The 27,297-nt window shown below is 43.7% G+C and overlaps 1 protein-coding gene across 1 annotated transcript; it reads right to left on the bottom strand.

The window, feature by feature from the left end:
* Positions 1-1,034: 1,034 nt before the first annotated feature.
* On the bottom strand, positions 1,035-26,371 carry LOC142423156 (acyl-coenzyme A synthetase ACSM4, mitochondrial). Its single transcript, XM_075528361.1, has 13 exons — positions 26,171-26,371; positions 22,424-22,634; positions 19,889-20,096; positions 15,650-15,793; positions 14,277-14,433; positions 10,210-10,289; positions 8,163-8,286; positions 7,240-7,320; positions 5,480-5,581; positions 4,950-5,077; positions 4,256-4,355; positions 2,213-2,332; positions 1,035-1,121 (listed from the first exon to the last, which is right to left on the bottom strand). Exons 1-13 carry the CDS (start codon positions 26,369-26,371, stop codon positions 1,035-1,037), a joined length of 1,743 nt encoding a protein of 580 aa, XP_075384476.1.
* Between the last annotated feature and the right edge of the window lie 926 nt (positions 26,372-27,297).

The following is a 27,297-nucleotide window of genomic DNA, read 5'->3' as shown; positions in this document are numbered from 1 at the left end:
GTGGTCACATATTCAATTTGTTTATCATAGTTCCTGATTTTAGAAAAATTAAAATCAATGTATTTCTTAAACAATTGGTATAATGTGCTTTTCCTTTCTGTCTCGGAAATTCTCTTCATAGGAAACATTTTAAAAAGTATACGTCAATTTAAGTAGCATATGAACAAAACTTTTAGTTATCCAATAGTTCTAAGTAATACAAGTTTTGTATTACTAAGTAGTACAGTGTTTGTATTCTAAGTAATACATATTATTTAATATGTTTGCTTCAAAATAAAGTTCAGTAAAACGTTTGAAGTTTTATTTGTATTGGGTAAAACCTGTATCTGACTCGCTCTGATGAGTTGTGTTTCTGATTGTAGAATTGCTATTTTAATACCTAAAAGCTTGGGTGGCGCATATGTGTTAAGAAGCTGGGTCTGGTCATTCTCATAATAATTTTTGTCTATTTTTGATTAATCAGACACAAGTGAAAACAGACTCATTGTCCCCTAATCTTTTCTAATCATTTGGTCCCTTTTATTTATACTACAAATCAACATAACCCTTGCCTTTGTCAGACTGGTTTTTAAAAGTTTTCTTCCCAAATAGCTTTAGAATTTTCCAGTGTTCTGGCTAAGTATGAAACAAAAACTCAGTTGGGAATTTTTCAATCAGGAAAAAACAGGAGTAAGTCCTTGCACAACTCTCTTTAATAGACTTAAACATTGTACTGCATGATACATGAATTGTATGACAGCTTTTTTTTTCTTTAAGCCCCCCCCCACACACCAAAGCAAAATCCACTGCCTGAAGTAATTTCTAGTCATAGCAAAGGATAGGACAGAGTCGAGCTGCACCTGATAGCATGTCCAAGGCTGTAAATCTTTTTGGAAGCAGACTGCCACTTCATTTTCATGGAGTGGCTTCGATTCAAACCACCTGCCTCTGGGTTAGTAGAGTGCTCAGCTACTGCACCCACATGGCAAAGTTTTAAAAGGCACTGCTTTATATGGGATCAAGTACTAAAAGTAAGTGGTTACTGTCCTGGTTTCTTACTTTCTTCCCCATTCTTGATCCCTTAAAACATTTCGTTTGACTTTTCCAGTGATAGTTTTTGGGAGTTCTTGAACAAATTCCACCTAATAGGAAACAAGAAACAATTGAATTGAAACTCAGGTTCTGAGTTTTAGAATGTGGGCATTGTTTTAGTCAAGGCTCACTCAATGTCTTGGACACCAGAAACTTTCACTTATAGAGTAACCATGACACTTCACAACGTTCCCAGAAGGAAAGGATTCCTTTATCCCATTACTTTGCCCAGTTCAAGCAAACTTAAGCCTAGTGACTCAGAGAGATGCAGGCAACATATAAACGCAAAGGCAGCTAATTCTTGATTTCTGACTTCTTCCAGGTTGGGGCCCCGGCAATTCTTTAGGGAGAATTTTGAGGTCATTTTGCATATACATAATTTGCTCCTTATCCCTTTGAAGACTTGACACCAACATCCTTTGTTCCTATATTCTTAAATGCCCTAGAGCAAAATTTAAGGACTTTTGGTTGGTCACTGGTTTAGTAAATTCAGGGGAGAGAAGGTGACCAGTTCTTAGGTGAAAAATTACCTTTTGGCTTAAATGAAGCCAACTGAGATGGAATTCTCACGTAGGGAGGTCAATCTAAATCAATGTACCAGGGCTAGAAGGAACCCCTAGTGCCATCTGAGTCTTTACATAGTGGTTTTAGGAACAGGGTGACTGGATAATACTTTCTTGACCCTTAAATGTGGTCACTTGAGTCGTATGTTTGAATAGAGGATTACGGCCTATGAGAACTAAAGTTCAGATGGCCTCCCTACGAACAAGGTACTGCAATTATGTGTCACCTTTGCTTTGTGTTTGCTTTATTAAACTCCAGTAATTCAGTATTGCAGACTATATGTATTATCAAACATTTATAGTGTTCTAAAAGTATTTCAAAGTAAAATAAGCACTAAGATGGAAATAGATATCACCTATGTATAAATGAGTTAATAGAGAAGCTATTAGCTATTAATATTGGGCTATCAGGCAAGATTAACTTGCCTGTAAAATGTCTGTCTTGCTTGATACACCTTTATATATCTCTTTGAAACCCAGTTAGATTATATATACATATAGATACACGTGTGTGTGTGTGTGTGTATACTGTAGTTGCTAGTTTGGTAATACCCTTAGCTTTGGAGCAAAGTACTTGCCTTTCTTGGGTATTTGTAAGGCGCAGTTGATTTTTTCACATGATCCTGAAGTTCAAGAGTTAATTTCTCAGGGTTGGCTGATTTAAAAGGAGCAGACAGTACAACAAAAGCTTTCACCACCTGTAGGAGAAATGTCAGTTCATATTGTTGCCTTTGATTTGTAGACATCAAAAGAGTTTGAAACATAAACACACTGTTTGAAGAATACAAATTACCTCTGAAGAAGGCTTTACAAAGGTACTATTTTGAGATGTAAGTAGTTTGTATACATGGGGAGTACAGTGGCTCACTGAAGATAAAGTTTATACACATGCATTTAACATTTTAGTCAAGATAGTTGTATTGAGGAGGCTTTCAAAGTTAGTGGAAAAATCCCATGATCTCTTCCATTTTTCTATAAAATTACCTTGAAGGTAGGGGGTCACTCTTTTGAAGTCACCTTGTAGGGGAACAAATAGAAGTTCCATAGAACATTTGGTTGAGGCTTTGGGAAGGCCTGTTGGATGAAGATCACATGCTGGGAGTTGGGCTATCAGGCAAGATTAACCTGCCTGTAAAATGTCTTTCTTGCTTGATATGCCTTTGTATATCTCTGAAACCCGCCAGTTAGATAATTATTGAGTTCATATATATTCTTCGAATTATAATTCAAACATTCATGCTGATTGGTGTTTATCAGTACTACTGAAACCAGTATTGAGAGAATGAGAATGTGTCAGTTGGGAAATCTTGGGGTGTGGATTAACTGCATCGAGAGTGGAGGGGATCCGGGAGGGCAAAGCACAGGACCCTCGTGTCACTGCAGGGGGTCACTGGTATGTGAGAGGGAGGTACTGACACGGGAGGAGGGTGATAGAAAAACTACCATGACAACGTGCCATTTGCTGAATCTAAGAAACTTCTTCCATATCATATTCCCTTCAATTAAGGAGTAAGTCATCTAAGTGCCATTTCTTAGCCCTGTGACATTCAAGGGGTCTTCCCTAAGAATCAACTCAGCTGCAACTAGGGGTGGACATGGGGGGAGGCTTGTGGAGCTTGCCTGGGAATCTGACCGCCGTCTGTTGCAGGGCTTCTGTGAGAACGTGGGTTATGAGTTCCGCCACAGCTGGGTATACAGTGAAGGAAGCTGCTTGTCCTATTGAAAGGTGCCCTGATTTGCTGACTGAAGAGCTACCTAACATCTCTGTAATGGGGTTGATGCCAACTCCCTGATAGGCTTATACAAGTCTGGCCAATCAGCACACACCTTTCCTCTGACCAGGTTAACTGAGAAAGATGATCCAGGATAGGCAACTTTCTTGGCTCTGCTATTCTTTGTGTTGACTCTAATTTAGGAAGGGACTTGGTAGCAACTACCTCCAGGCTTACACAGTTTACCCCAAGACAGGGAGGTAGCTCTATTTCAACCCCTAGGAATAGCTTGAAGCCTGAAGTTTGGCTACTGAGCCTCCCTCCTAAGTGAGCAAATCAATTCCGTTTTCATGATTCATTTTAAAATTTAAGTCAGCTTGTCTTCCATCACCACCAAAGGAATCTGAATACCCCTATTTTGGGACACAATTCGTTTGCAAATCTGATCACCTATGGATGCTCCAAGCCACGGTACTTTCAATCACTTCATGTGCATGCAAGGGCTGGACATTGAATTTGGCAGACCGAATTTCCTTTAAAAGCTAGGATGGCAGGCGACTTTGGCTCCTGTATTGTGGACATGTTGTCAGGAGAGGCTAGTGCTTGGTAAAGCAGAGGGGGGGGGGCAGGCAGCTAAAAAGAAGACCCCCGACAAGATGGATCCACAGAGTGGCTGCCACCACGGGCTTGCGCACAGCCCTGGCGAGGATGGCGCAGGACTGGACCGTGTTTCCTTCGGGTTGTACGTAGGGTCGCGATGGGTCGGAAGCCACTCTCAACAATAGCAGTTGGACATCAGTGCCTTGTAATGAGACGTAGATGACTACTCCTGATTCCTTTTTTCCGTGGTCAAGTGCATGGGACTGGAAAGTATGAAATGGCTACTTTAATCAGCAGCTGGCTCTCTACCTCTCCTCTGATTGGATCTGGACTGCTGACAACAGCCGACTCCACAACTGCTGGGTGCTCAATGAGCGCGCTCTCCACCTCGAATGGCCCAATCCGGTACCTAGGAGAGCAAAAGGAGCCTCCGGTCACCACACTGCTGAGGAAGAGGGTCTTAAAAAAAAAAAAAATCATCTATCGCGGGCTCTTCCAGCTCTTATAACATTCCATGCATCAATTGGATCAAGCATATTTTCACAGATGCTGCCATCATCATTTTCTAAACATTGACTTTCTATTTGAGCCCTATCAGCTCCTCTCCGCCCCCCCTCTCCTCCCACCCTCATGTCCCCTTGATAAATGATAAGTTATTATTATTTTCTTATCTTACACCCACTATTGTGTCCCTTCACCCATGTTTCTGTTGCTTGCCCCCCTTGGCATGGGGGATTATGTGACGATCATTGTGATTAGTACTCCCAACCCCTACTTCCCTCTCCCCTCCTGGTTTTTCTACTCCCATGTCTGTTCCTGAAGGGCTTATCTGACCTGGATTCCGCGTGTCAAGACCTCTTATCTGAACCTGTGTACATGTTCCCGTCTAGCCGGAACTGAAAGGCAGGACTGGGGTCATGATAGTGGGTGTGAGGAAGCCTCAAAGAGGAGGTTCTTATGGTAACTTTTTGCTTCCTACACGGTGGGTGGCAAGGGTACAAACCCAGAGGATATAATGACATCATCAGCTCTGCCGACAAACCAGAAATAGCCATCACTGTCCATCACGCCTCTGTCGCCAGTGACATAGAAATTCCCTCTCATTGTGGCTGCCGTCTTCTCTGGGTTGTTCTAGGAACAACAGGCAACATTTGGGGATTAATTTGGTCAGAACAGAGATGGTGTTATAGCACACGCTAATCTAGTAGTCATTCTATTTTTAAAAGAAACATAATTTTGAAGAGACTCCCAGTATAAAATGCCAAATAACATATTTACCTCTCTTCCACCTTTAGCGCTCTAACCCCTCCCTCCCTTCCCCTCTCCTGCCAAGTTTTCTGTGCTGAAGACAATCACTACAACCAGCATCTTACACATAGGATTTAATGTTTCCACAAAAATTCTGATGAGATTTTGTAAGTTGCCCAAAGTCACACAACAGAACATGGCAGTTGTGAAATTGGGCGTATCTGATTCTGAATGCCAATCATATTTCCCATTGAAGTGTGAACACCGTATTCTGCATTCTCATACCACATATTCAGAGAAGAAACAGAAGGGCCGAGTAGACGTTAGTCTGAGGGCAATTTCCCCTTCTTTGCCACGTGGTAGGACATTGCCATTTTCATCTATAATCTAGAATGAAAAGAAACAATTTAAGTTCTTAAAATGTTGGGGGGCCAGGGCATGACACCCCATCAGACTCGACTGGAAAACACTCCTAGGGATCAAAAACAGACCTTGAACTATTTACAAGCTTTTCTCTTTTTTTGGTCATTGGTCTTTGTTGTTGTTTTGTTTTCTTTTGTTGCTTTGTTTTGCACTGTCTTGTTTTTATGCATATGATCTCTGCAGGTCTATCTAGATAAGATAGGCAGGATAAACAATCTGGAGGAGAAATACCAGGGCTGATGGTTCCAGGGGACGTGAGAGAGGGGGAGGCGGGGTAAAGGAGGTGGGGACAAGGGAACAACAAGTGATCCAAAATCAGCAAGGAGAGTGTAAGAGGCCTGGTAGGGCTTGAAGGGCAATATAACCGAGAGGAATTACTGAAACCCAAATGAAGGCTGAGCATGATAGTGGGACAAGAGGAAAGTAAAAGGAAATAGAGGAAAGAACTAGGAGACAAAGGACATTTATAGAGGTCTAAATACAGACATGTACATATGTAAATATATATATGACGTGGGGGAAGTAGATCTATGTGCATATATTTATAGGTTTAGTATTAAAGTAGCAGATGGACCTTGGGCCTCCACTCAAGTACTCCCTCAATTCAAGAGCACTTTGTTCTATTCAACTGGCATTCCATGATGCTCACCTTCCAGACACAATCGCTGAAGACAAAGCGGGTAATAAGCAAATGTGGAGAAGAAAGCTTATGGAGCCCAGCTATCAAAAGATATAGCATCTGGAGTCTTAAAGGCTTGAAGGTAAACAAGCGGCCATCTAGCTCAGAAGCAACAAAGCCCACATGGAAGAAGCACACCAGCCTGTGTGATCACGAGGTGTCTAAGGGATCAGGTATCAGGCATCAAAGAACAAAAAATCATATTGTGATTGAGGGGTAGTGTGAAGTGGGGACCCAAAGCCCATCTGTAGGCAATTGGACATCTCCTTACAGAAGGGTCACAGAGGAAATGAGTCAGGGTGCAGTGTAGTAATGATGAAACAAAATGTTCCTCTAGTTCCTAGAGGAAATGCTTCTTCCCCCCACCCCACCCCCCACTATCATGATCCTGATTCTGCCTTACACATCCGGCTAGACCAGAGGATGTACACTGGAACAGGAGCTGGAAACACAGGGAATCCAGGACAGATGATCCCTTCAGGAGCAGCGGTGAGAGTGGCAATACCGGGAGGGTGGAGGGAAGGTGGGATAAAAAGGGGGAACCGATTACAAGGATCTACATATAACCTCCTCCCTGGGGGATAGACAACAGAAAAGTGGTGAAGGGAGACATTGGACAGTGTAAGACATGACAAAGTAATAGTAATTTATAAATTATCAAGAGTTCATGGGGGTGGTGGGGAGGGAAGGGAAAAAATGAGGTGCTGATGTCAAAGACCTGATAGAAAGCAAATGTTTTGAGAATGATGGCAACAAATGTACAAATGTGCTTGACACAATGGATGTCTATGTGGATTGTGCTAAGAGTTGTATGAGCCCCCAATAAAATGAATTTTTAAAAAGCTTCTCTCCATGAAATGAGATCAGCTTATGAATAGTTGGGTCAAGAGTAGCAGAAAAGTGCAAGGCATTCTCTCTTTACTGGACCAGTTTCTTAACCTACCTGGACGTCGTAAGGTAGTACGCCTTTCCCCATTGAGCCGGCTTTAATTTCTTGCCCTTTCTGATTGGCACAGATGATTCCCTATTGAGAAAGACATATTTTATATGCACGCCAAATGCGAATCTCTCTATCTCCATATGAGAGAGAAACATGTCTGACCAGATCTAAGACATTATGACTGGCTTTCTTGTACGCAAGCACAACTTTTGTTTCGGAATATGTTATTTTAGACAAACGGTTCTTAAACTTGAGCATGGAGTAGAGTCACTGGGAACATTGTTAAAACAGATGGCTCAGTCCCAGCCCTTGTTCCTGATTCAGTCAACCTGAGGTGAGGCCTGAGAACTTGACATTTCTACAGAGTTCCTAGCTGCCACTGCTCCTGGCTTGGGGACTACAACCCGGAAACGATTGCTGTTGGCTCAGAGGACTATTCAGTTCATCACAGAATACATTCCCACCTGAGGCTTCCGGAGGAGGGTCTTCTCAGGTCAGTGGTAAGAGTTGCTGCTAAGAGTGCTTAAGAGTACCTCTCCCCCTCCTACCATCCCTGAGCTGTCCCCTGGGCCCAGAGACTTGAATCTGCATCACCCCCTTCAATTGACCTAAGTGCTCCATTCACAAGTCTTGGCAACTGCTGGACAGGTAAGTGTTCTGGGAAACATCATAAAAATGTAGCATGTGGTGGAGACACTAAACTCTTTGAAGAGCAGAGTTTCTATCTGGTTGATTCGGGTTCCAGGGTTCAATCCCTGCTGAGACTTTGCATTCCCATCTGGGGAGAGAACATCTGGAAATGCAAATTCTCAGCAGGGGTGTGGGTCTGGGGGGAGCAACCAGAAGGAGCCCACAGGACATCCAAAGTGTCTCAGGTCTGAAAGGTTCTTGTGATGGGAAATCCCGGCCTTGCCCTTTAACTGTACCACTTCTGTCTGTCCGTAGCCTTCATACAGATCCAGGCCAGTTTGCGCCTTCCACTGCTCCTGCACCTCTGGGTTGAGAGGCTCCCCTCCGGTCAGACAGTGTCTCAGCTTCTTGAATTTGTATCTAGAGAGAGAGAAAGAGCAGCGTGGAGTCCCAGGGAGGAGCAATCCCAGGGCCTTTCCTGCAGTGAAGACATTCAAGCCACTGAGCTGGGAGGCAGGCCTTGGGGAAGTTGGTTCAGTACCTATTGTTCAGGACCTGCGACAGCCAGATGGTATTGCAGGCGTGTGGGACATGTTTGTGATGAAAAACAGACGGCACTTACATTCTGATCGGTAAGGGAGAAGTTAGTTGTTCCCAAGGGAAAGGGTGGATGTACATGTAATGATGCTGGCTATGCATCGCATTATACCAGTTGGCTATTCATGGATAGTTTGCTATGCTGTAAGGCTCTATGTGAGCGCTCTTACAATCCCTGTGTAAACTAATGCAATGCACAGATGAGGAAATGGAGGCTCAGGGAAGTTAAAGGACTTGCTGAAGATACCCCAAATAATGAATGAATGCTCTGTACTATGACACTTACATTTGACCAGACATTGAGTGCTGCAAACGTAGCATCCTTACTGCACCTCTTTGAGGTGTATCTTAATGGTCAAGTCCAACCCACAGTGATCCTGAAAGGAGAGGGTAGAACTGCCCCCATAGGGTTCCCGAGGCTGTAATCTCTAGGAAAGCAGAAGGGCATGTCTTTTCTCCTGTGAAGCAACCTGTGGGTTTGAAGAACTAACCTTTTAGTTAGTTAACAGCAAAGTGGCTAACCAGGACTTCTTTATGGATGGAGTTAAGAGGGCCATCTTGACTATCTAAAATCATACTATTAAAAAATTGCAAGCTGCTGGCTGGTTGGCATTGGAGTTGGAGTTTTAACCTCTGATCTTACTTAATATTGAGCTGCCCACGGGACTCAGGTTAGAGATTGTGCGATAGCCCAATGCTGATAAAGGCCCAAATGGGCGGGAAGGGATGGATAGGGCACAAATCTTGTGTATTCGAAGTCATCCTTGATTCATCTCTGATTCATTCTCGAAGTGTGAGCAAGATGCTGATATTTTAAAGGCCACCCAGAAGGGTGGTCACTGACTCAGAGGCGTGGATCTGCCGTATTCTTTCTCTCAGAGCACACTCCCTCCTAAGGATCCAGAGCTTAGCAGGAGCAGAGCTGGAAGAGCCAGGGTGACTTCACTTCCATGTTTCTCTCTTCCTTTCTCTCCTCAATTTGCATTAAAGAAATATAAATGTGCAGGTGATTTGACTAAATTGAATACAGCCAAGTAAGTTAAGATCTCTTTAGCTTCTCTTCAATGAAATATAAATGTAGTTTCAAAAAACAGACTATCAGTTCTTTTGAGGTAGTTCTCATGTTCTAGTGGTACTTCTCTCTCTCTCTCTCTCTCTCTCTCTCTCTCTCTCTCTCTCTCTCTCTCTCTCTCTCTCTCTCTCTCTCTTTCTCCCTCTCCCTCCCCCATTGAGTTGATGCCATGCATAGCACAACCTACGCAGAGAAGCACTGCCCCTGTGAGTTTCTGAGACTAAAGCTTTACGGGAGTACACAGCCCTGTCTTTCTTCCACACGGCTGACCTTGCAGTTAGCAGTCTTACGCTAAGCCACTCCACCACCAGGGAGAGGTCTTAGGAGACAGTCTTTTGTGGGGCAGGAGCTCTGGGACTATACGCTGCCCTGGGGGTTCAAATCCAGTTGTTCCTAAACATTATCCAAGGGGTTCTTAACTATGGGGAGGGATTTTGCCCACCAGGGGACATTTGACCATGTCTGGAGACATTTTAAGTTGCCAAAATTCGGGGGAGGAAGTCAGGAATGCTGGTCAACATCACATATCTGGGCTCCCCAAACACAGCATAATTGGCCCTCGTGTCCGTTGTGTCAGGGCTGAGCAATGCCAGCCCCTCCAGTGCAGATGGGAACTACGTGATGCCAGAAGAAAGCTTTTCTTGTGGTTCTGGCAGAAATTTCAGCCAAAATACCTCTTGAGGTCCTTTTGCACAAGCATTCGGTACACGGTGGGAGCACTGCACAGGGTCGTGATGGGGTACATGGTGAGCGTCTGGATCACATGCAAGAGAAGCACGTTAGAATGATTAGTTACACGCAAGGACCGGGCTGATGTTTACAACCTCTCATTTTCTTCCCTGAATTTGTGCCCATCTGCGGTCACTGCCCCAGGAATCAACGTCTGCTACTGTTGAGTCAATTCCAGCTCGTGTGTTACCGAGTAGAACTACTCCATGGCGATTTTGTGTCTTCAATCGATTGGAAGAAGACCCCCAGTCCTTTCTCCAAGGCTTAGTGCTAGGCAGGTTCCAACCACCAACCTTTAGCTTAGTAGCCAAGGAAAATCACCTGTGACACCAGCAAATAGAGTTATCACCAAACCAAAATCCATTGTCATCGCGTCCATTCTGACTCATTACAACTCCATAGGACAGAGTAGAACCGCCCCACAGGGTTTCCAAAGTTGAACGGAAGTCAGCTGGCCCAGTTTGCTCCTTTAGAAGTCTGTTGGGTTCAAATCACTGACTTGGGTTAGTAGGTGAGAGCTTAACCATTGCACCACCAAAGTCCTTTCTGTGGCCACTTGTGAGTATATTTGTTATTAATTTCCCACTTCTGGAAATGATGGGCATATGTTACAGAAACAGGTGTTTCTGTAACAAGAAACACATCAAGATTGAAAATGACCGTACAGTATTGGCTGGTTTATTTTGCCTATCACGATGCCATCCTTTCACGGTGGACTCTTGAAACCTTCTGCCCCTGTATCTATGTACAGTACTGACTCTGGATGCAAAGTTTTTATTATTGAATTGATTAAATACATACCTAAGGAAGTTTTTCAGGCCTTTTCTTACTGGCTTAATATTTCCTGGGCTCGTTATACCTCTAGTTCTTCAAAAGAAGAATAACTATGGGTAGGTATCTTACATCTAGAGAAACACTAATGTTTCAGAGACCATCTTTCTGGAGAGGCTCCAGTCTGTCACTTAGTCATCACTTAATCAATGTTAAAATCAGATTTTAACATTGGTAAAGTGGGACACCATTGATAAAACTCATATCCTGGGGAAGTAGCCACGTGGCAGCCGAAAACTGTATACCCTAGCTTGTCGTGTATTCTTTTAAAAAAATTGGGACTTTTTAAAAATGCCACGGGACCCGGGAAAAATTGTTAAAAATCGGGACTGTCCCTCCAAAAGCGGGACGTCTGGTCACCTTAATGTGATGACAATTTGCATTGAATTTAAACATTTTGGAGAAGGTGCTGAAGAGTTATGGGTCGTCATATATTAAAAACCGTCTGGAGGGGGTTTTTGTGTTCATATAATTTACTTAATGTTTTTTCCTTTTTTGAGTCCAGCTAATTTTCCCCTCACTCTATTTTATTCAGAGCGAATCCAGACATCATACCATTCCATAGTTCACTCCCATCTAGCAGTATTGCACAATCACTGTCACAATCAGTTTCCAAATATTTTCTTCTTTCCTGAACTCCTTGATTCCATTACTCCCTTATTGGTTCTGTTTTACTTAAAATTTTTAAAAAAGTATTATTAAACCGATGATTTGCTCTGTAAACTTTCAGCCAATTCACAACCAAAAGTTCAAAGTCCTTGGCTTAAGTGGAGAGCAAATGTTTTGAGAATGATGAAGGCAATGAATGTACAAATGCGCTTTATGTAATTGATGTATGTATAGATTGTGATAAGCTCCCAAGAAAATGATTAAAAAGAAAAGTTCAGAGCCTGGTGATCGGTTTCCATATGCCTTGAACCAGCATCCAGCAGTTGAATGGATTCAAACACTCAACCACTTAACCACTGCATCACCAGGGCTCCTTATGACAAAATAAGAACAAAATATAATTAACAAACTAACTTAAAGGGTTGGGTCATTTGAACTATTTTCAAGTGAATAATTCAGTGCTGTTGTATTTGTTATGCTGTGAAATGATCACCTATTCTTTAAAAAAGTATGGTATATAATTCACACGTCATACAATTAAACAGTTCAAGCATATTAAGAAGAGTTCAAGCATATTTTAGGACATTTTCTTCTTTCTTGTATTAATTGTTGTTAGTCCCCATCTTACCCCAACTACTCCTGCCATGTCGCTAGATGATTGTTAATCCAGTTACTGACTATAGATTTTCCTATCCTGGAATTTATATATATATAAAAAATATACAAAACAAAATCAAGAGAAAAACAAACAAAAAACCACAAACCCAGCAATTATAAAATAAAACTGAGAAAAAACTGTTTTTAATATAAAATATTAAAATTTTATTTAAAATGAATACAAAATATTAAAAACTGGAATTAACCTAAAATGGGTCAAATGGGAGATCAAATGATAAAGTGTTACATTTTCACCTAACTGCATCAGCCACAATAGACTTTACAATGCTTTCTGTCTGACAGCAGGTCTGTTCACATCTACAGACTACGGTCAGAGACTTATTCCCAAGGGGACCCTGCAAATGCATTTTGGGCTTCCACTGTCATCCACAGCCTTCTGAAAACTAGATGTTCAGAAGTTGATTTCTGATACTGTTCCTGCCTCTCGATTTGGATTTTATTATTTATAATCCTTGGATCACACAGACTGCTGTGCTCTTTCCGTTGTAATAGTTAGCCTAAATAAAGCCATTTTATATTAAGCAATCATTCTGCACCAGTCCTAAAGTGCAACTTCAGGCTTTACAGCAAAAAAACAAAACAAATATCCCTTGTTCCTAAAAACCAGCAAAAGACTATCCTGTACCAGGAAATTGTGCAACCGCAAAGTCTGCTCGCTCAGTTGTGCTGCTTAATTGCAAGTTCTGCTTCTGTACCAGCTTGCTTGCACAGCTCAGCAGTTTAATGAAACCTTATCAAAACCCAAGTCTCTAAGCAGGGGGGACCGGCGATCCATTTTTTTTCCTTTTCAGGTCGCTGGTCCCTGCTCATGTTCTTCTTTTTTGTTAATAAACATTTATTTCTTTCAATCTCACGTCTCAGCTGTTCTTGTCTGGCTCATGTACAACACTGTGTGGGCTTAGATGACAGCTCCCTAAGACGACTGCTTGTTTTGAGACACTGCTTTCAGACCCCAAGCCCGTTCCTTCCTTCACCTGGTCTTAATGCTTCAGAACAGGGTTTGCTCTTTAGATGACCATTGCTACTGAATGCACTTGTTGCTTCCTCCGCTCTGTTTTACAAAGGAGAATGCATGTAATTAAAAACAGTGCAAATTCACAAGGATTTGTTTTAGCATTTGTAATATACATATTGTCTTGGTGAAAGAATGCTGTTCTTAGTTTACAAGTGCATGTTTTAAAACTGCAAAGTTTACTTACCTTCTCCAGGGCGAGCCCAGTGTAGAGCCGCTAGTGCTTAGGTTACTCCCATCGCTTCAGATCAGTTAGCAGAGCAACGGGGCACGGCGAGCTTTCACTTACACACAGGTGAGCTCTTTGTTTTGTTAAACTACTTGACTTCTCCTGGTGGCAAAGAATTAGCCTAGCCGATGATCTCTTTCTTAAGGCTAAGGAAACGGGAGCCCTAATAGCTCAATCTCACAGTCTCTGGCTAAGGAGAATGCTTATGAGGACTTTCTTTCACAGAAATCCTGAGTGTGGGAATTAAACCAAGTGAGAAGGACCGAGCGGGAGGGGGTGGTGGAAAGGGATCTTCTGGGCGGAAGGGCCCCCCATCTTTCATCTCTTCCACAGGATTCAGATTTACCAGCTATTGTCCTTGTTCCAGTGAATCAGAAACCAAGTATTTGTTAAGACTTAAAATTTCTAATCTCTTATGAGAACCAGCCTCTTAAATAGTCATAGCTTAGACAACACTAGAGAAACCTTGAACAATTTGAAACAGAAGACTGGATTTCATGCGTGAGAGTGTTGCAGGGAATTGGCTCCTTTAAAAGAGGAATGATTTCTATAAGCCCAAGAAGCCCTGTGTTCTGGGGATTCAATTATTCGTGGGCTTAGGGGCCAGATGAGAGAGCTTTGGGGGACAAAGGAAGCTGAAGGTCAGGACTTACATCCAGGAACATGTCAGGGTCAAACTGGGTCATCCGATGCACAAACACACAGGCTCCCAGAAGCCAGGAAGAGAACATACTGCCGATGGCAGCCTTGACCCAGCCAGTGTCAGACATGTTCCAGATGACATCTGAGGGCTTCAAGTCCAGCCAATACCTAAATGACAGAAAGAAGCAATAACCGCAGAGGAAAGGAGGGCAAACAAGGAAAGCAAACAAACTGGTGATCTGAGAGGTGAAGGAGCCCCAGGGGCCCTGGGATGAAGTGTTTGGCTGTGTCTGAAGTGACTGAAACCGGGCAGCTACTCCCAGGAAGTTAAGGCTTAGAGGTCTGCTGCTGGGGAGACTCCCCCCCCCCTCAACTCATTGCACTGCATATGGTCTCTGAGGCTATAAATCTTTACTACCCCGCCACCCCCTCCCCCCCAAAAAAACATTACTGCCTTAGAGTTGATTACAACTCATAGCAACGCTATAGGACAGAGTAGATCAGCCTTGTGGGTTTCTGAAGTTGTAAATCTTTACAGGAGATCAAAGCCTCATCTTTCTTCTACAGAGCAGCTGATAGGTTCTAACTGCTGACCTTGCAGTTAGCAGCTCAAAACTTAAACCCACTATGGCAGTCTCCTCTTTCTCCCAAGGAGCAGCTGGTGGGTTTGAACCACCGACCTGGTGGTTAGCTTATCCCACAGTGCCGCCGGGGATCCTTCCTGTAGAGATTACAGTTTTGGAAATCCTATGAGGAGAGTTTTTCTCTGTTAAATAGGATCATTCTGAGTAGGAATTGACGTGACCTCAATGGGTTCAATGGGGTTCTTGCCCCAGAACCTCAAGGTCAAAGATAACCATTGGCATAATAAAGGATTCCACCTCCCACTCTCTTAGAGGCCCATTTCAGAATTCTAGGTGATCTGAGAGTGGAGTTGGAGGTTGGGTATGACATGATTCTCAGAACCCATCTGTTGACACAACAAATAGTTACTGAGCAAACATCACTAGATGTCCTACACCAGTAAACAAGAAAGACCATATCTCTCTATTCCGATTTTATTGAGGGGATAGGTCATGAATAAGTATATAAGAAACAAGGATTTCAAATTGTGGTTACCAGTGCTAAAAGGAAAGCAAACCAGGCTAGGTAAATTGACTTGCCAGCCGGGACAAAGCTGGACCTGCTGCTGTGGAGGTTGAATTAAAATTGGTTGCTGCTTTCCCTTGGCTAGTTGGTTCGATGGCGCCATTTGCCAAGCTTGGGGAAGGCAGGCATTCCGGTTTGCACACATTATTTTTGAGAACGTCAATCACTACCCAAGTAGAAGAATTAAGTAGTCAGTAGGATGCACACGTTGGCAGTCCAGGAGAGAGTGCCCTACCTCCCACAGAGGGTGTAGCCGATGCCCATACTGCTCTGAGAGTGCTGAGCCATCTTGGGAGAGCCTGTGGTCCCACTGGTGAAATAAATAGCCATTGGTTCTTGACTTCCTGTTTCTACACAGCTATGGTCTTCTGAGGCCGATCTGTGAAATATAATCCCGAAGATTAGCTGGAGATGGCACACAGTTTAATTCTGCTATTTCTTTGCTATGAAGCTTACACCCTCTTGAGGTTCCAAAGACCACCCCCAGCAGCAGCAGCCCAAGCTCACTGCCATCATGTCAATTCTGACTCACAGTGGCCCTTGAGGACAGGATTGAACTGCCTTTCTGGGCTTCTGAGACTGTCACTCTTGGCAGAAGTAGAAAGCCCACGCTTTCAACCAAGGAGCAGCTGGTGGTTCTGAACTAGGAAACATTAATAGAACTGAACATAATCCAAATCTTCTTTTAGTTGGATTCGGCAGATTAGTGCCAAGATTAACAAAACAGATTTTGTTTTTCCTTTAAGCTCTGCCTCCCCTGGGGCCTACTCAACTTTCAATATTAGCAAAAGGTCTCCTGCTTTGTTTATTTAAAGTTTTTCTCTTAAGTATTTTTTTTAATCTCCCCCATCCCCCCAAAATCTTAACTTAAAAAATTGAATCTTAAAGTTATTTCTAACACTTCAGGATTTTTTCTTCCCTAAGTTTTATTTATTTATTTTGTTAGTGTTGAGAATATACCTAGCAACACATACACCCGCCCTACAGTTTCTACATGTAATGCTGCTGATGGCATTCATGAAGTGCGGCCATTTTCACCCTCATCTGTCGAGTTGTTCCTCCCCCATTACCATCAGCTCACCACCCCCAATTTCTAATCTAATCTATCAAGTTGCTCCTGTCAATTTGATCCCATGGAGATAATTCTTATAAGGGCTTAATGCTCGAGGCAGACCTCTTTTTTTTTTTTTTTAACAATTTATTGGGGCTCATACAATTCTTATCACAGTTCATACATATACATACATCAATTGTATAAAGCACATCTGTACAGTCTTTGCCCTAATCATTTTTTTCTCCTCTTTTCTTTTTTTACATTTTATTAGGGACTCATACAACTCTTATCACAATCCATACATATACATACATCAATTGTATAAAGCACATCCATACATTCCCTGCCCCAATCATTCTCAAGGCATTTGCTCTCCATTTAAGCCCCTTGCATCAGGTCCTCTTTTTTTTTCCCCTCCCTCCCCTTTCCCCCCTCCCTCATGTGCCCTTGGTAATTTATACATCGTTATTTTGTCATATCTTGCCCTATCCAGAGTCTCCCTTCCCCCCTTCTCTGCTGTCCCTCTTCCAGGGAAGAGGTCACATGTGGATCCTTGTAATCAGTTCCCCCTTTCCAACCCACTCACCCTCCACTCTCCCAGCATCGTCCCTCACACCCTTGGTCCTGAAGGTATCATCCACCCTGGATTCCCTGTGCCTCCAGCCCTCATATGTACCAGTGTACAGCCTCTGTCCTATCCAGCCCTGCAAGGTAGAATTCGGATCATGGTAGTTGGGGGGAGGAAGCATCCAGGATCTGGGGGAAAGCTGTGTTCTTCATCGGTACTACCTCACACCCTAATTAACCCATCTCCTCTCCTAAACGCCTCTATGAGGGGATCTCCATTGGCCGACACTTGGGCCTTGGGTCTCCACTCTGCACTTCCCCCTTCATTTAATATGGTATATATATACATATACACACATATACACATACATACACACACTTATATCTTTTTTTGGGGGGGGAGGCAGACCTCTTAAAATAAAATTTCAGGGGACAGTTTTGGTTTAAATCTCAAAAATGATCTCAGGGCAATAGTTTTAGCAGTTCATCCACTCTCTAGTATTCTCGAAAGTCTACCGTCCATAAGAATATAAGATTGTGTTCTCAGTTTTCCCCCTTTCGATCAGGGTTTTGTCCATGGGAGTTTAATTAGTTATTTTTTTAAGGAAAATCTTTTGGCATTTGAATAAAACTTTCAAATAATTTGTGTCTAGTTCCTCTGGCAGAAACAGCCGTTGCTTACTAAATAGCTATTCTCTTCATAATTTTTGCACGAATCAATCCCAGGTTTTGTTTAGGGATCAGGCAGGTAGGTTCTTCCGGGAGGACCAATCATGGCAATTCCTTCCCTTGCAAGTCATTAGCTTATGAAGGGACACGTGATAGCCTTTTGGCCAATGCGAAGGTTTCATGGAAATGTTGTCTTATTCTAAAGAAGGATCATGAGGAAGGGCAGTTCCTTCCTAGCCTTCACCCATACTGTGCTCTGGCCTGGGGCTAGTATAGGAGTATGAAGCTTGGCCTATCGCAGCCATGTGGGGTCACAAGATGAGAAGCAGGCACATTGAAGTATGGCATGAAGGACCAATCAATGAATCTAGGTTCTTATTAAATTCATAGAGCCCGAGAGCTACCCAACCTCAGCCCTTCTTCAGTTGTGAAATCATTAAGGTCGTTTATCTTGCTACAGCAGTGGACTCAGCACAGCTATGACTGTGAGGATGGGATCAGATTGGTCAGTGCTTCATTCTGTTTTACATAGGGTCCTAGAGAGACATAGGGTCTCTCTGAGTTGGGATTGATTCTCTGTGAGTTAGATGTCCACAGATCCCCGAGTCTCAAAAAAGCTGACTTGAAACTGGACAACAATCACCACCTATTTAAGGCAGAAGCATTCTGATAAGATCTGTCGTAGCTGGTTTGTAGAGATTGCTTCCATTGTTTCCGTATGCTACTCCCCCTTCGAATCCGGGTTGGCCTCAAGATGCTGCTTTGTGCTGTGTGACAAAGGTTGGAGAATGTCTCAGCTTAAGAGTCTTTGTAGTTCTGACTTTAGCTGGGGAGAACCCAGTTACTGTATAAAGATGCCCAGGCTATTCTACTGGACAGAAAGGTCGTGTAGAGTAAAAGCAAGCTTACCCAGTCAACAGATACTCCCCCGGTCCCAGGCATGTGAATGATGTCACTCTGGGTCCTCCAGCCCCGGGGAAGCTGCCTCAACCTAAGCCTCTCTAACAGGGAGCTGAGACCAGCTGCTCTTGCTGAGTCCTGCAGAAATGTCTGACTCACAGAATCATGAGAAATAAAATCATTACTGTTTTGTGCTGTGAGGTGGAATTGACTCGATGGGATGTCACAGGATTGTTTAGAAGAGTGTCTGGCGTCGGGATGGGGGCTGCAACGGGGGAGTGCAAAACAACTGAGGCGGGAGAAGAAAAATAGGAGCGCTTGAATGAGATGTACTGTTTTACTCCTTCTGTGAAATTTTTATGGTTGATATTGGTTAGTACCTGAGTGCTTAACCACGGCAGCACCAGGGCTCCTGGAAAGCAGCTGCAGACTAATATGTAAGCAAATGGGGTTTGCTGTGTTTCCATCAAAATGTATTTCCTAAAACATGGCTGCATCTGGCCCATGAGCCCTCACTACAACCCTATGAGCTACTCTCATAAAGATTACCGGCAAGAAAACCCTCGTGAGCTGTTTTGCTTTGTGACATACGTGGCCCAATGGGTCAGAATGGACTCAAGGCAACTTTATGGTTGTTTGTTTACGCCAGGGCAGGAGAACCGACACTGAATAAGCGAAAGTGGCTGACCGGTATTTTTAGATAATAAAGGGTCCTAACAGCCTTGCTGGCGTCGTGGTTGCACATTGGGCTGCGATCCGCATGGTCAGCAGTTTGAAACCACCAGCTGCTCTACGGGAGAAAGACTGGGCTTTCTTCTCCCATAAATGGTTACAGTCTCCGAAACTCACAGGGGTCGCTACGGGTCAGCATTGACTGGATGGCAGTGAGTTTATTTGGAAAGAAACAACAGTGGTGTGACTGGTAGCCAGAAAAGAGTCTCATTGAGGATAAAACATCTGAGCCGAAATCTAACTGACAAGCAGGAGCTCTCTGCGAAAAGCCCTGGGCGTTCCATATGGAGGAGTCAGCAGGTGGAAAGACCCTGAAGTGAGGAGGGGGTAGATGTTGCAGGAACAGACAGGTGGCCAGCATGGGCCAAGGCAGAGATGTACTCCAGGAGGCAGGGGGCGGCCAGGCCAGAGGAGGAAGCTGGAGGACGGACTACATCCCTTCCTTTCGCTCTTAAGTCCCGTGTGCCCTGACACGGTTCTTTGCTAAGAAGGACCCCAGACCAAGTCAGCACGCTCCGAGGGCCTTACCAGTGAGGCTGAGAAATTACTCACCGAAATAACTCCTGGAAGTTGAGCCACCCATTCTGGTTGTGCAGAGACACCAGGAGTTTGGTCTTCAAATCGGGGCAGTCCGACTGAATAGACTCCACAGCTGGGACCACCTCCTTGCTGGTCACAATGCACTTGGCCTTGGATGCTTGCAGTCGGTACAGAATGTCCTTTGCTGTCAGCTGAGTGGTTCCTGGCATGAAGACAATCCCTGGGAAGGACAGAGGGCCCCAAATGGAGCAAGATTGTTGTTCATCAGGGAAGATGCTTCATAGATAAACCCTAGGCTTTATACTTGGATTGGGAGAAACTGTGATACGCAGCCATTAGCAATCTCTGCCTGGGTGCCCAGGGCCATCCCACAGGATGTGGGTCACACACTCTCAGAGCTCTCACTTCAGAATCCAACAGGCAAGGGTTCTAGTCCTAACCTGGCCACTTGCTAGCTTTGTGACCATGAGCATGTTACTTGACCCCTCTGTGCTTTCATTTCTTTATCCATGAAACATGGGTAATAATATTAGGTAATAGACATAGTAGATAATAAATGAGATAATGACAGGACAATATTATTTTATTATATATCCAATAAATTTAGATGATAAAATAGATAATAAATATAAAATGATTAGATAATAATATGGGTATTAGAATTCTCTTTATATTCTTTAAAAATAATTTTATTGGGGGCTTGTACAATTTTTATCACAATCCATACATCCATCCAATGTGCCAAGCACATTTGTACATATGTTGCCATCATCATTCTCATAACATTTGCTTTCTAATTGAGCCCTTGGTATCAGCTCCTCATTTTCCCCCCTCCCTCCTGCTCCCCACTCCCCCATGAACCCTTGATAATTTATAAATCATTGTCAGTTTGTCGTATCTTACACCATCCAACGTCTCCCTTCACCCACTTCCCCTCTATCCGTCCCCCAGAGAGGAGGTTATCTGCAGATCCTGTATTCTGCTCCCCCTTTCTTCCTCACCTTCCCTCCGCCCTCCCGTTTTTTATATTCTTATCTCTTGAATTTTGTATATGTTTCTTAACATGCATGATCAGAGGGTAAGTCATAAAGCCCTGCTGTAACCTCCTGGACACATTGATTGCACACACATATTCAGATCCTGCTGCCTCTCAACATCCCCTCTATGGAGGTCTATCCCTTCTGCAGGCAGGGTTTCCATCCTCTAGCCTTTCCCCAGAGGATTCTGGGCTCTTGGATTTGCAGCACATCAAAGGGCAGTTTTTGCGTCCTCAAGGAACTCACTGTTCCTTGAAACATTCTTTGAGTTTGGGGAGCAAAAAGACGTCTGAAGGGAAAGACATGAGGGGACTGTCGGGTAGATGGAATAAGATTTCCCAGCAAAATTCTCCAAGGACAGCCCCTTGATACCCTCAAAGATTTAGCAGGTGCCTTGTGATGGGAAATAAAACTTCCTCAATGAAACTTTCCTGGCTGTTTTCTCAATAGTGCAGTTTTAATTTTCTTAGAACAAATATCAATCTATTAAGGCTCCATGGTCATACTATGTCTTTTGAGAAAAATCTTTCAAGATTCTACATTTGGCTTCCAAGACTGTAATCTTTATGGAAGCAGATTGCCACAGCTTTTTCCCATGGCTCTGCGGAGGGGCTGTGTGACATAATAACTGTACTATTCACACATAAGATTTACTCCTTGTGAGCTAGAAAGCATAATCCTCAGCTGTTTGCTTCACACTTAATTACCTGAATGTTCTTGACCTTGTGTTTATTTTTGTGACATTTTATGACATTATGAAGTTGTCAAGGATTTTGTCTTGTTTGGATCCACAATGGATGCTCATGGAAGCAGCAGTCAAGAGATCCAAAGACAAGGTGCATTAGGTAAATTTGGCTCCACAAGACCTCTTTAGAGTATTGGAGAACAAGGATACTCCTTTGAGAACTAGGGCGCCCCTGACTGAAGCCATGGTATTTTCCATTGCCTTAAATGCGTGGGAAAGCTGGACCTTGAATCAAGGAGAGTAAAGAAGAATCAATGCATCTGTGTCGTGGTGCTAGAGAAGCTATTGAAAGTACCACGGACTGCTAAAAGGATGAACAAGTCTGTCTTGGAAGAAGTACAGCCAGAGTGCTCCTTAGAGGCGAGGATGGCAAGGCTTCAGGCTAACAGGCTTTGGACATGTTGTCAGGAGAAACCAGTCCCTGGAGGACACCATGCCTGGTAAAGGGAAGGACCGGCGTAAAAGAGGAAAGCCCTCAACAAGATGGATGGACATCGTGGCTGCAACAATGAGTTTGTCCATGGAAACAATCGTGAGGATAGCGCAGGACCAGGCAGTACTTCTCGCTGTTGTGTGCTGGGTCGGAACAGACTCCATGGCACCTCACTACTGCAAAGGTCGCTGCATAACGATTGCAGCATACGTCCTGCTTGCTCTTAATTTTGACTCAGTACATTTGGCCAGACTTAACAATTGAGAATCACCTTGAATTTCCGTCGTGTTTACATGTCTCGTGATTTTCCAAGACTGGGTATGGACACTGACCTGTTCGTATACAAGCCACGGTGAGGAGCCACCACTCTGGGATCCTGGGAAGAATCACAGCCACCCGGTCTCCTCTCTTCAGACCACAGGGTTTGGTGAGAACATTGGCAGCCTTTCGAGATAAGAGGCTAAGTTGTCCAAAGCTCCATTTCACCTCATCTCCTTGGCCGTTCACCCACCACAGTGCTGGGTTGGCAGGTCTTTCTCCTGTCTGGACAGGGACACATGGGAACGAGGGGAGAGGTTCACATGGCTGCTGACCACATAGTAAGGACATTGTCCTTATTTCCCCTTAGGACTCGCTCCTTTGGATTCTAGCATGAACACCCAGTATGTCTTTGGGGATACTGTCCTCTCTTGTTGTGTGTAAACTTAAAGCCCATCAGGGTGCTTACTCTTCCCTGATGAGTGGGTGGGTGGGCGTGGGACCCAGGTTGAGCCAATCAGACCTGCTCTCGAGACTCAGAGTTTTCTGAGAAGGACCCACAGCTCCATATGATTGGAGTAAGAAACTGCCTATTGGATCCTGGTTCTTATACACACTCAGGGACTTGGCAAAGCGAGTCATGCTGCAAAACTGCTTTATGTGTTACCTGAAACACAAAACTAAACAAAACACACTCCCCTACCCTCCTACTTCTATGTGGAATGCTTCCTCAGTCGGCAAAGTACTTCAAAGGCCAAGTGATATTTCACGTCCTCAGCTTCTTCTCCCTGTTGGTGTCCCTGGGCCCTCACAGCATGGGGTCCATATTGCAGGAGACTCCATGACATTTAAGAGGCATATCCTTACTCTATGCCTGCAAGCTCCCGTATGACCAGGGACTCTGTTCAAGCCCCTTTGAAGCCGTGGGAACTTAAAGAAGTAACATGACGTCTATCTCAGTGTTCTGATACACAACACCCAGGGTGGTTGTGGGGATTTCCTGAAACAACGCAGGTCACTTGTTCTCAATCTTTCGTCTGTCGAGTGTTGCTTTCTCTATTTTTCTCAGATCGGCCTATACCTGTGCTGGTAATCTTTACTTCGTACTCCTCTTTACACAGATTCACGTGTAGACATTTACTTAAGAAGGACAAAGTATTTAATCACCATCATCATTTAAAAATCTGACTCAGGGACTGGGCTTGCCACCTCATCAGACCCCATTGGAAAGCACTTATAAGGGTCAGCAGACAGACCTGGAACTATATATGATTGGTGGTTTTTTTTCCCTTTCATGCTATGTCTATCTATGTCAGATAGGCAGGACAAACAATCCAGAGGAAAAAACAATATAGGACTGGTGGTCCTGGCAGGGACATGGGAGAGGCAGGGACAGGGCGGGGAAGTGAGAAGCTGACAAACTCATGGATAAGGGAACAACAGAGATATAAAATTGATGGCAAGGAAGGGGTATAATGCCTGGTGGAGTTTGATCAAGTGCAATGTGTCCAAGAGGAATTACTGAGAGCCGAATGGGGGGTGAGTGTGATAGTGGGACAGGAGAAATGTGAAAGGAAATAGAGGGAAAGGGTTGGAGGCAAAAGCTATTTTTAGAGGTATAGCTACAGGCATGTGTATATATGAATATATTAATTTATAATGAAAGGGATAGCAGCCAATGTACGTATATTAATATGTTAAGCATTAAGATAGCAGAGGAAATTTGGGCCTCTACTCAAGGCCTTCCTAAACACAAGAACACTTTGTCCTAATAACCTTTGATACCCTTTGATATTCACCTTCCCAACACAATCACTGAAGACAAAATGGGTGCATAAGCAAATGTGGTGAAGAAAGTGGATGGTGCCTGCCTATCAAAACTGTAGCATTTGGGGTCTTAAAGGCTTGAAGTTAAACAAGTAGCCATATCACAGGGAGGCAAATAAGCCTACATGGAAGATGCACACCAGCCTGTGTGACTATCGACAGGATCAGGTATTAAAAAATCCAAAACAAAGAATTATATCGATGTGAAAGATGGGGGTTGGAGTGGAGATCCCAAACCCCTTTGTAGACAATTGGACATCCACCCACAGAAGAGTTGCAAGGAAGGGCCAATTCAATCAGGGTGTAGTATAGCACTGACGAAGCACACATCATTCCTCTAGGTCTTGAATGTTTCCTCCCCCTGACTATTATGACCCAGTTTTACGTTGTAAATCTGGCTAGATCAGAGTACACACATTAGTACAGATAAGAGCTCTTGACACATGGAATTCAAGACAGATAAACACCCAGGAACAGTAGTGGGAGTGTCAATAGTATGAGAGTAGTGGGATGGTGGAGACAGAGGGTGGGGAGAAGGGAAGGAAGAGGGAGCCCATCACAAGGTTGGATATATAGCCCCTCCCCAGGGGGACAAATAACAGAAATGTGGGTTCTTCAGGGAGACAATGGACAGTGTAAGACATGAAATAATAATATATTATTGATCAAGGATTCATGAGGGTGGGTGGGTGGGGGAGGAAGGGGGAAAAAAAGAGGAGCGCTGATACCCAGGGCTCAAGTAAGAAATTGTTTTGGAAATGTTGATGACAATATATGTACAAGTGTACTTAATACTATTGAATGATGGGTTGTTATAAGATTTGTAAGAGCCCAGCAATAAACTGATTAATAATAATTTTAAAATTCTGTTTCTTAAAAAATAGATATATTAGTAACAAAATTATGTCCCTAAATTTTGGGGGAGATGATCAACTTCGACTTGCTTTTTGTTCAAAAGAGAGTTTAGGCAGTGTGATCGGCTGTTGTCAAGTCAATGCTGACTCATGGTGAGCCACTGTGTTTCAGAGCAGAACTGGGCTGCATAAGGTTTTCAGTAGCTGCCTGTCATCGGAGGCACCTCTGGGTGGACTCAAGCTATGGATCTTTTGGTTAGCAGTCAAGCATATTATTTTTGTACAGCACCCAGGGACTCCTTAGCAAGCATTACAGCCGTGTTAGATGTGATGACTTTAAATGAAGGTGTAATAAGTTACATAATGCCTTGTATAGCAGAGTCCTGGAGAGCTCAAATGGCTAAACACTCTACCCCTAACTGAAATACGGGCATTTTGAACATTTCAGAAGCGCCTTAGATGGTGGGCTTGGGGGTCTGCTTGGAAAGCCCACTGGTGCTGTTTGACTCTGCTCACAGTCACCATGAGTTGGAATCAACTTGATGACAACCAGACAACCTGTCTAGCAGCTAATGTCATCTTCTCAGTCTGGGTTCTTGAGTTCATTTTGGTAAGCACTTGCAGTTAAGTGCTTAGCTCAGTACCTAACTGGGGGGTGGGGGGGTGGCGGTCCAAAAATAGGGGCTTTGTCCTGAGGATATAGACCCCCGTTGGACACGCTAGCTTGCTTTGTCCTCTTCAACCTCTAATTCTCTCCTTTCCTAATGACCTCAGCTGTGACTATTTGTAGGTGAGGCTCTATCCCAAAACCAAAACATGGATGACTGCCCTTTGGATAAGCCTGCTGCCAACCTGAACAATGAACGGGGAGCCCACAGCTGTTGCTAAGATGTGGAGCCAAAACGAAACAAAAGAGGCCGAACTTTGTGAATGTTGTGGAGGCTTCAGAGAAAGACAGCTAGCGATACGTAGTTTAGGATCAAAGATCTTCCTCGGAAAGAGAGCAGGGCATTTGGAAAACAAGAGGGATGGAAGAGTTAAATTAAATTTGCCAAGTGGCCCAAAGAACAAGAACATGGAAGACTGAGAAATGAAGTGGGCAGCACCCGTCAAATGGAAGCCGATCACATTCATGTTCACCTTCTCCTTTTGAGACCACTGGTCCAGCACATCCCCAGCAAAGTTGAAGTTCTTGGGCAATGCCCTTTCACAGCGATTTATGGCTTCAAAGTCATTAAGAGTCAGAGGTCCCCAAAACTGGTGAGTTGTGTGAAAATTCTGGCCAGGTGGCTTCGTGAACCAGAGCAATCTAGATGCCTGGTACGAAAATAAAATCCTCATGATTTTCCAAGAGCGTTGCCAAGCAATATGGACGTCGAAGTAGTATAACCTGTTGGGAGAGATGGGAGGAGGATGTCAGTCTCTCTTTACCCTCACAATGAGATTTGGAAGTGGACTTGTGGTTGTGCGTGCTGCTCAGAAGTTGGAGAACTGAACCAAACCGAACTCATGGTCATTGAGTTGATTCTGACTCATAGAAGCTGGCGAGTACCTGAGCCTACCTTGCCCTTCTTCAGAACTGTTGCAGTTAGCCACAGATTGGTCTCCCTGCAATTGGATGCTCCCTCTTCAGTCTATAACTAGATTGGTTTTGTGTGTGTGTGTGTGTGTGTGTGTGTGCGTGCGTGTGTGTGTGTGTGTGTGTATCCAACTGTAGAATTGTCAAGCTCGATCTCTTGCCCTTAGCCAAACAACAAACCAACAGAGCACTTCCTCCTTGGCTTGGAATTCAAGGCTTCGTCCTTCCATCAACCTCATACTCTGTTCCTACCTGTTGAATCCTCTGCTTGAATCTTCTCTCCCAGAAAAAATCAGCTCTTCACTTTCCATAAATGTCTGTTTTTACCACAGAGATTTGACCAGCCATACTTCTTTCAGCTGGCTAGCCTGAATATAATATAATATAGTACATTCACAACATACACAGTTATATTCACAATATAACTGCAGAAACTTTGGTTTAAGTCCTGGACAAGCATTTTCTGGCTGAAGGATATCAGGCAAGTTACGTAGCCTTTCTATTGCTCAATTTTCATATTTGTAAAATGTGAAATGAAACTATGAGAAAATATATAGTACCCTGCTGCGAATTATTATGAAGATTTAATAAGACAATGCCAGAACAATATGCCCGTTAAATGTTATTTATTGCTATTATATGATTCTCCTCCAGCATAGTTGATGAAGGAGTCTTCCAGTATGACTCA

This window comes from Tenrec ecaudatus, chromosome 12 (assembly GCF_050624435.1).
Source record: "Tenrec ecaudatus isolate mTenEca1 chromosome 12, mTenEca1.hap1, whole genome shotgun sequence".
Taxonomy (NCBI): domain Eukaryota; kingdom Metazoa; phylum Chordata; class Mammalia; order Afrosoricida; family Tenrecidae; genus Tenrec; species Tenrec ecaudatus.
Note: the sequence above shows the minus strand (reverse complement) of the source record. Positions and strands in the feature narration are given on the sequence as shown.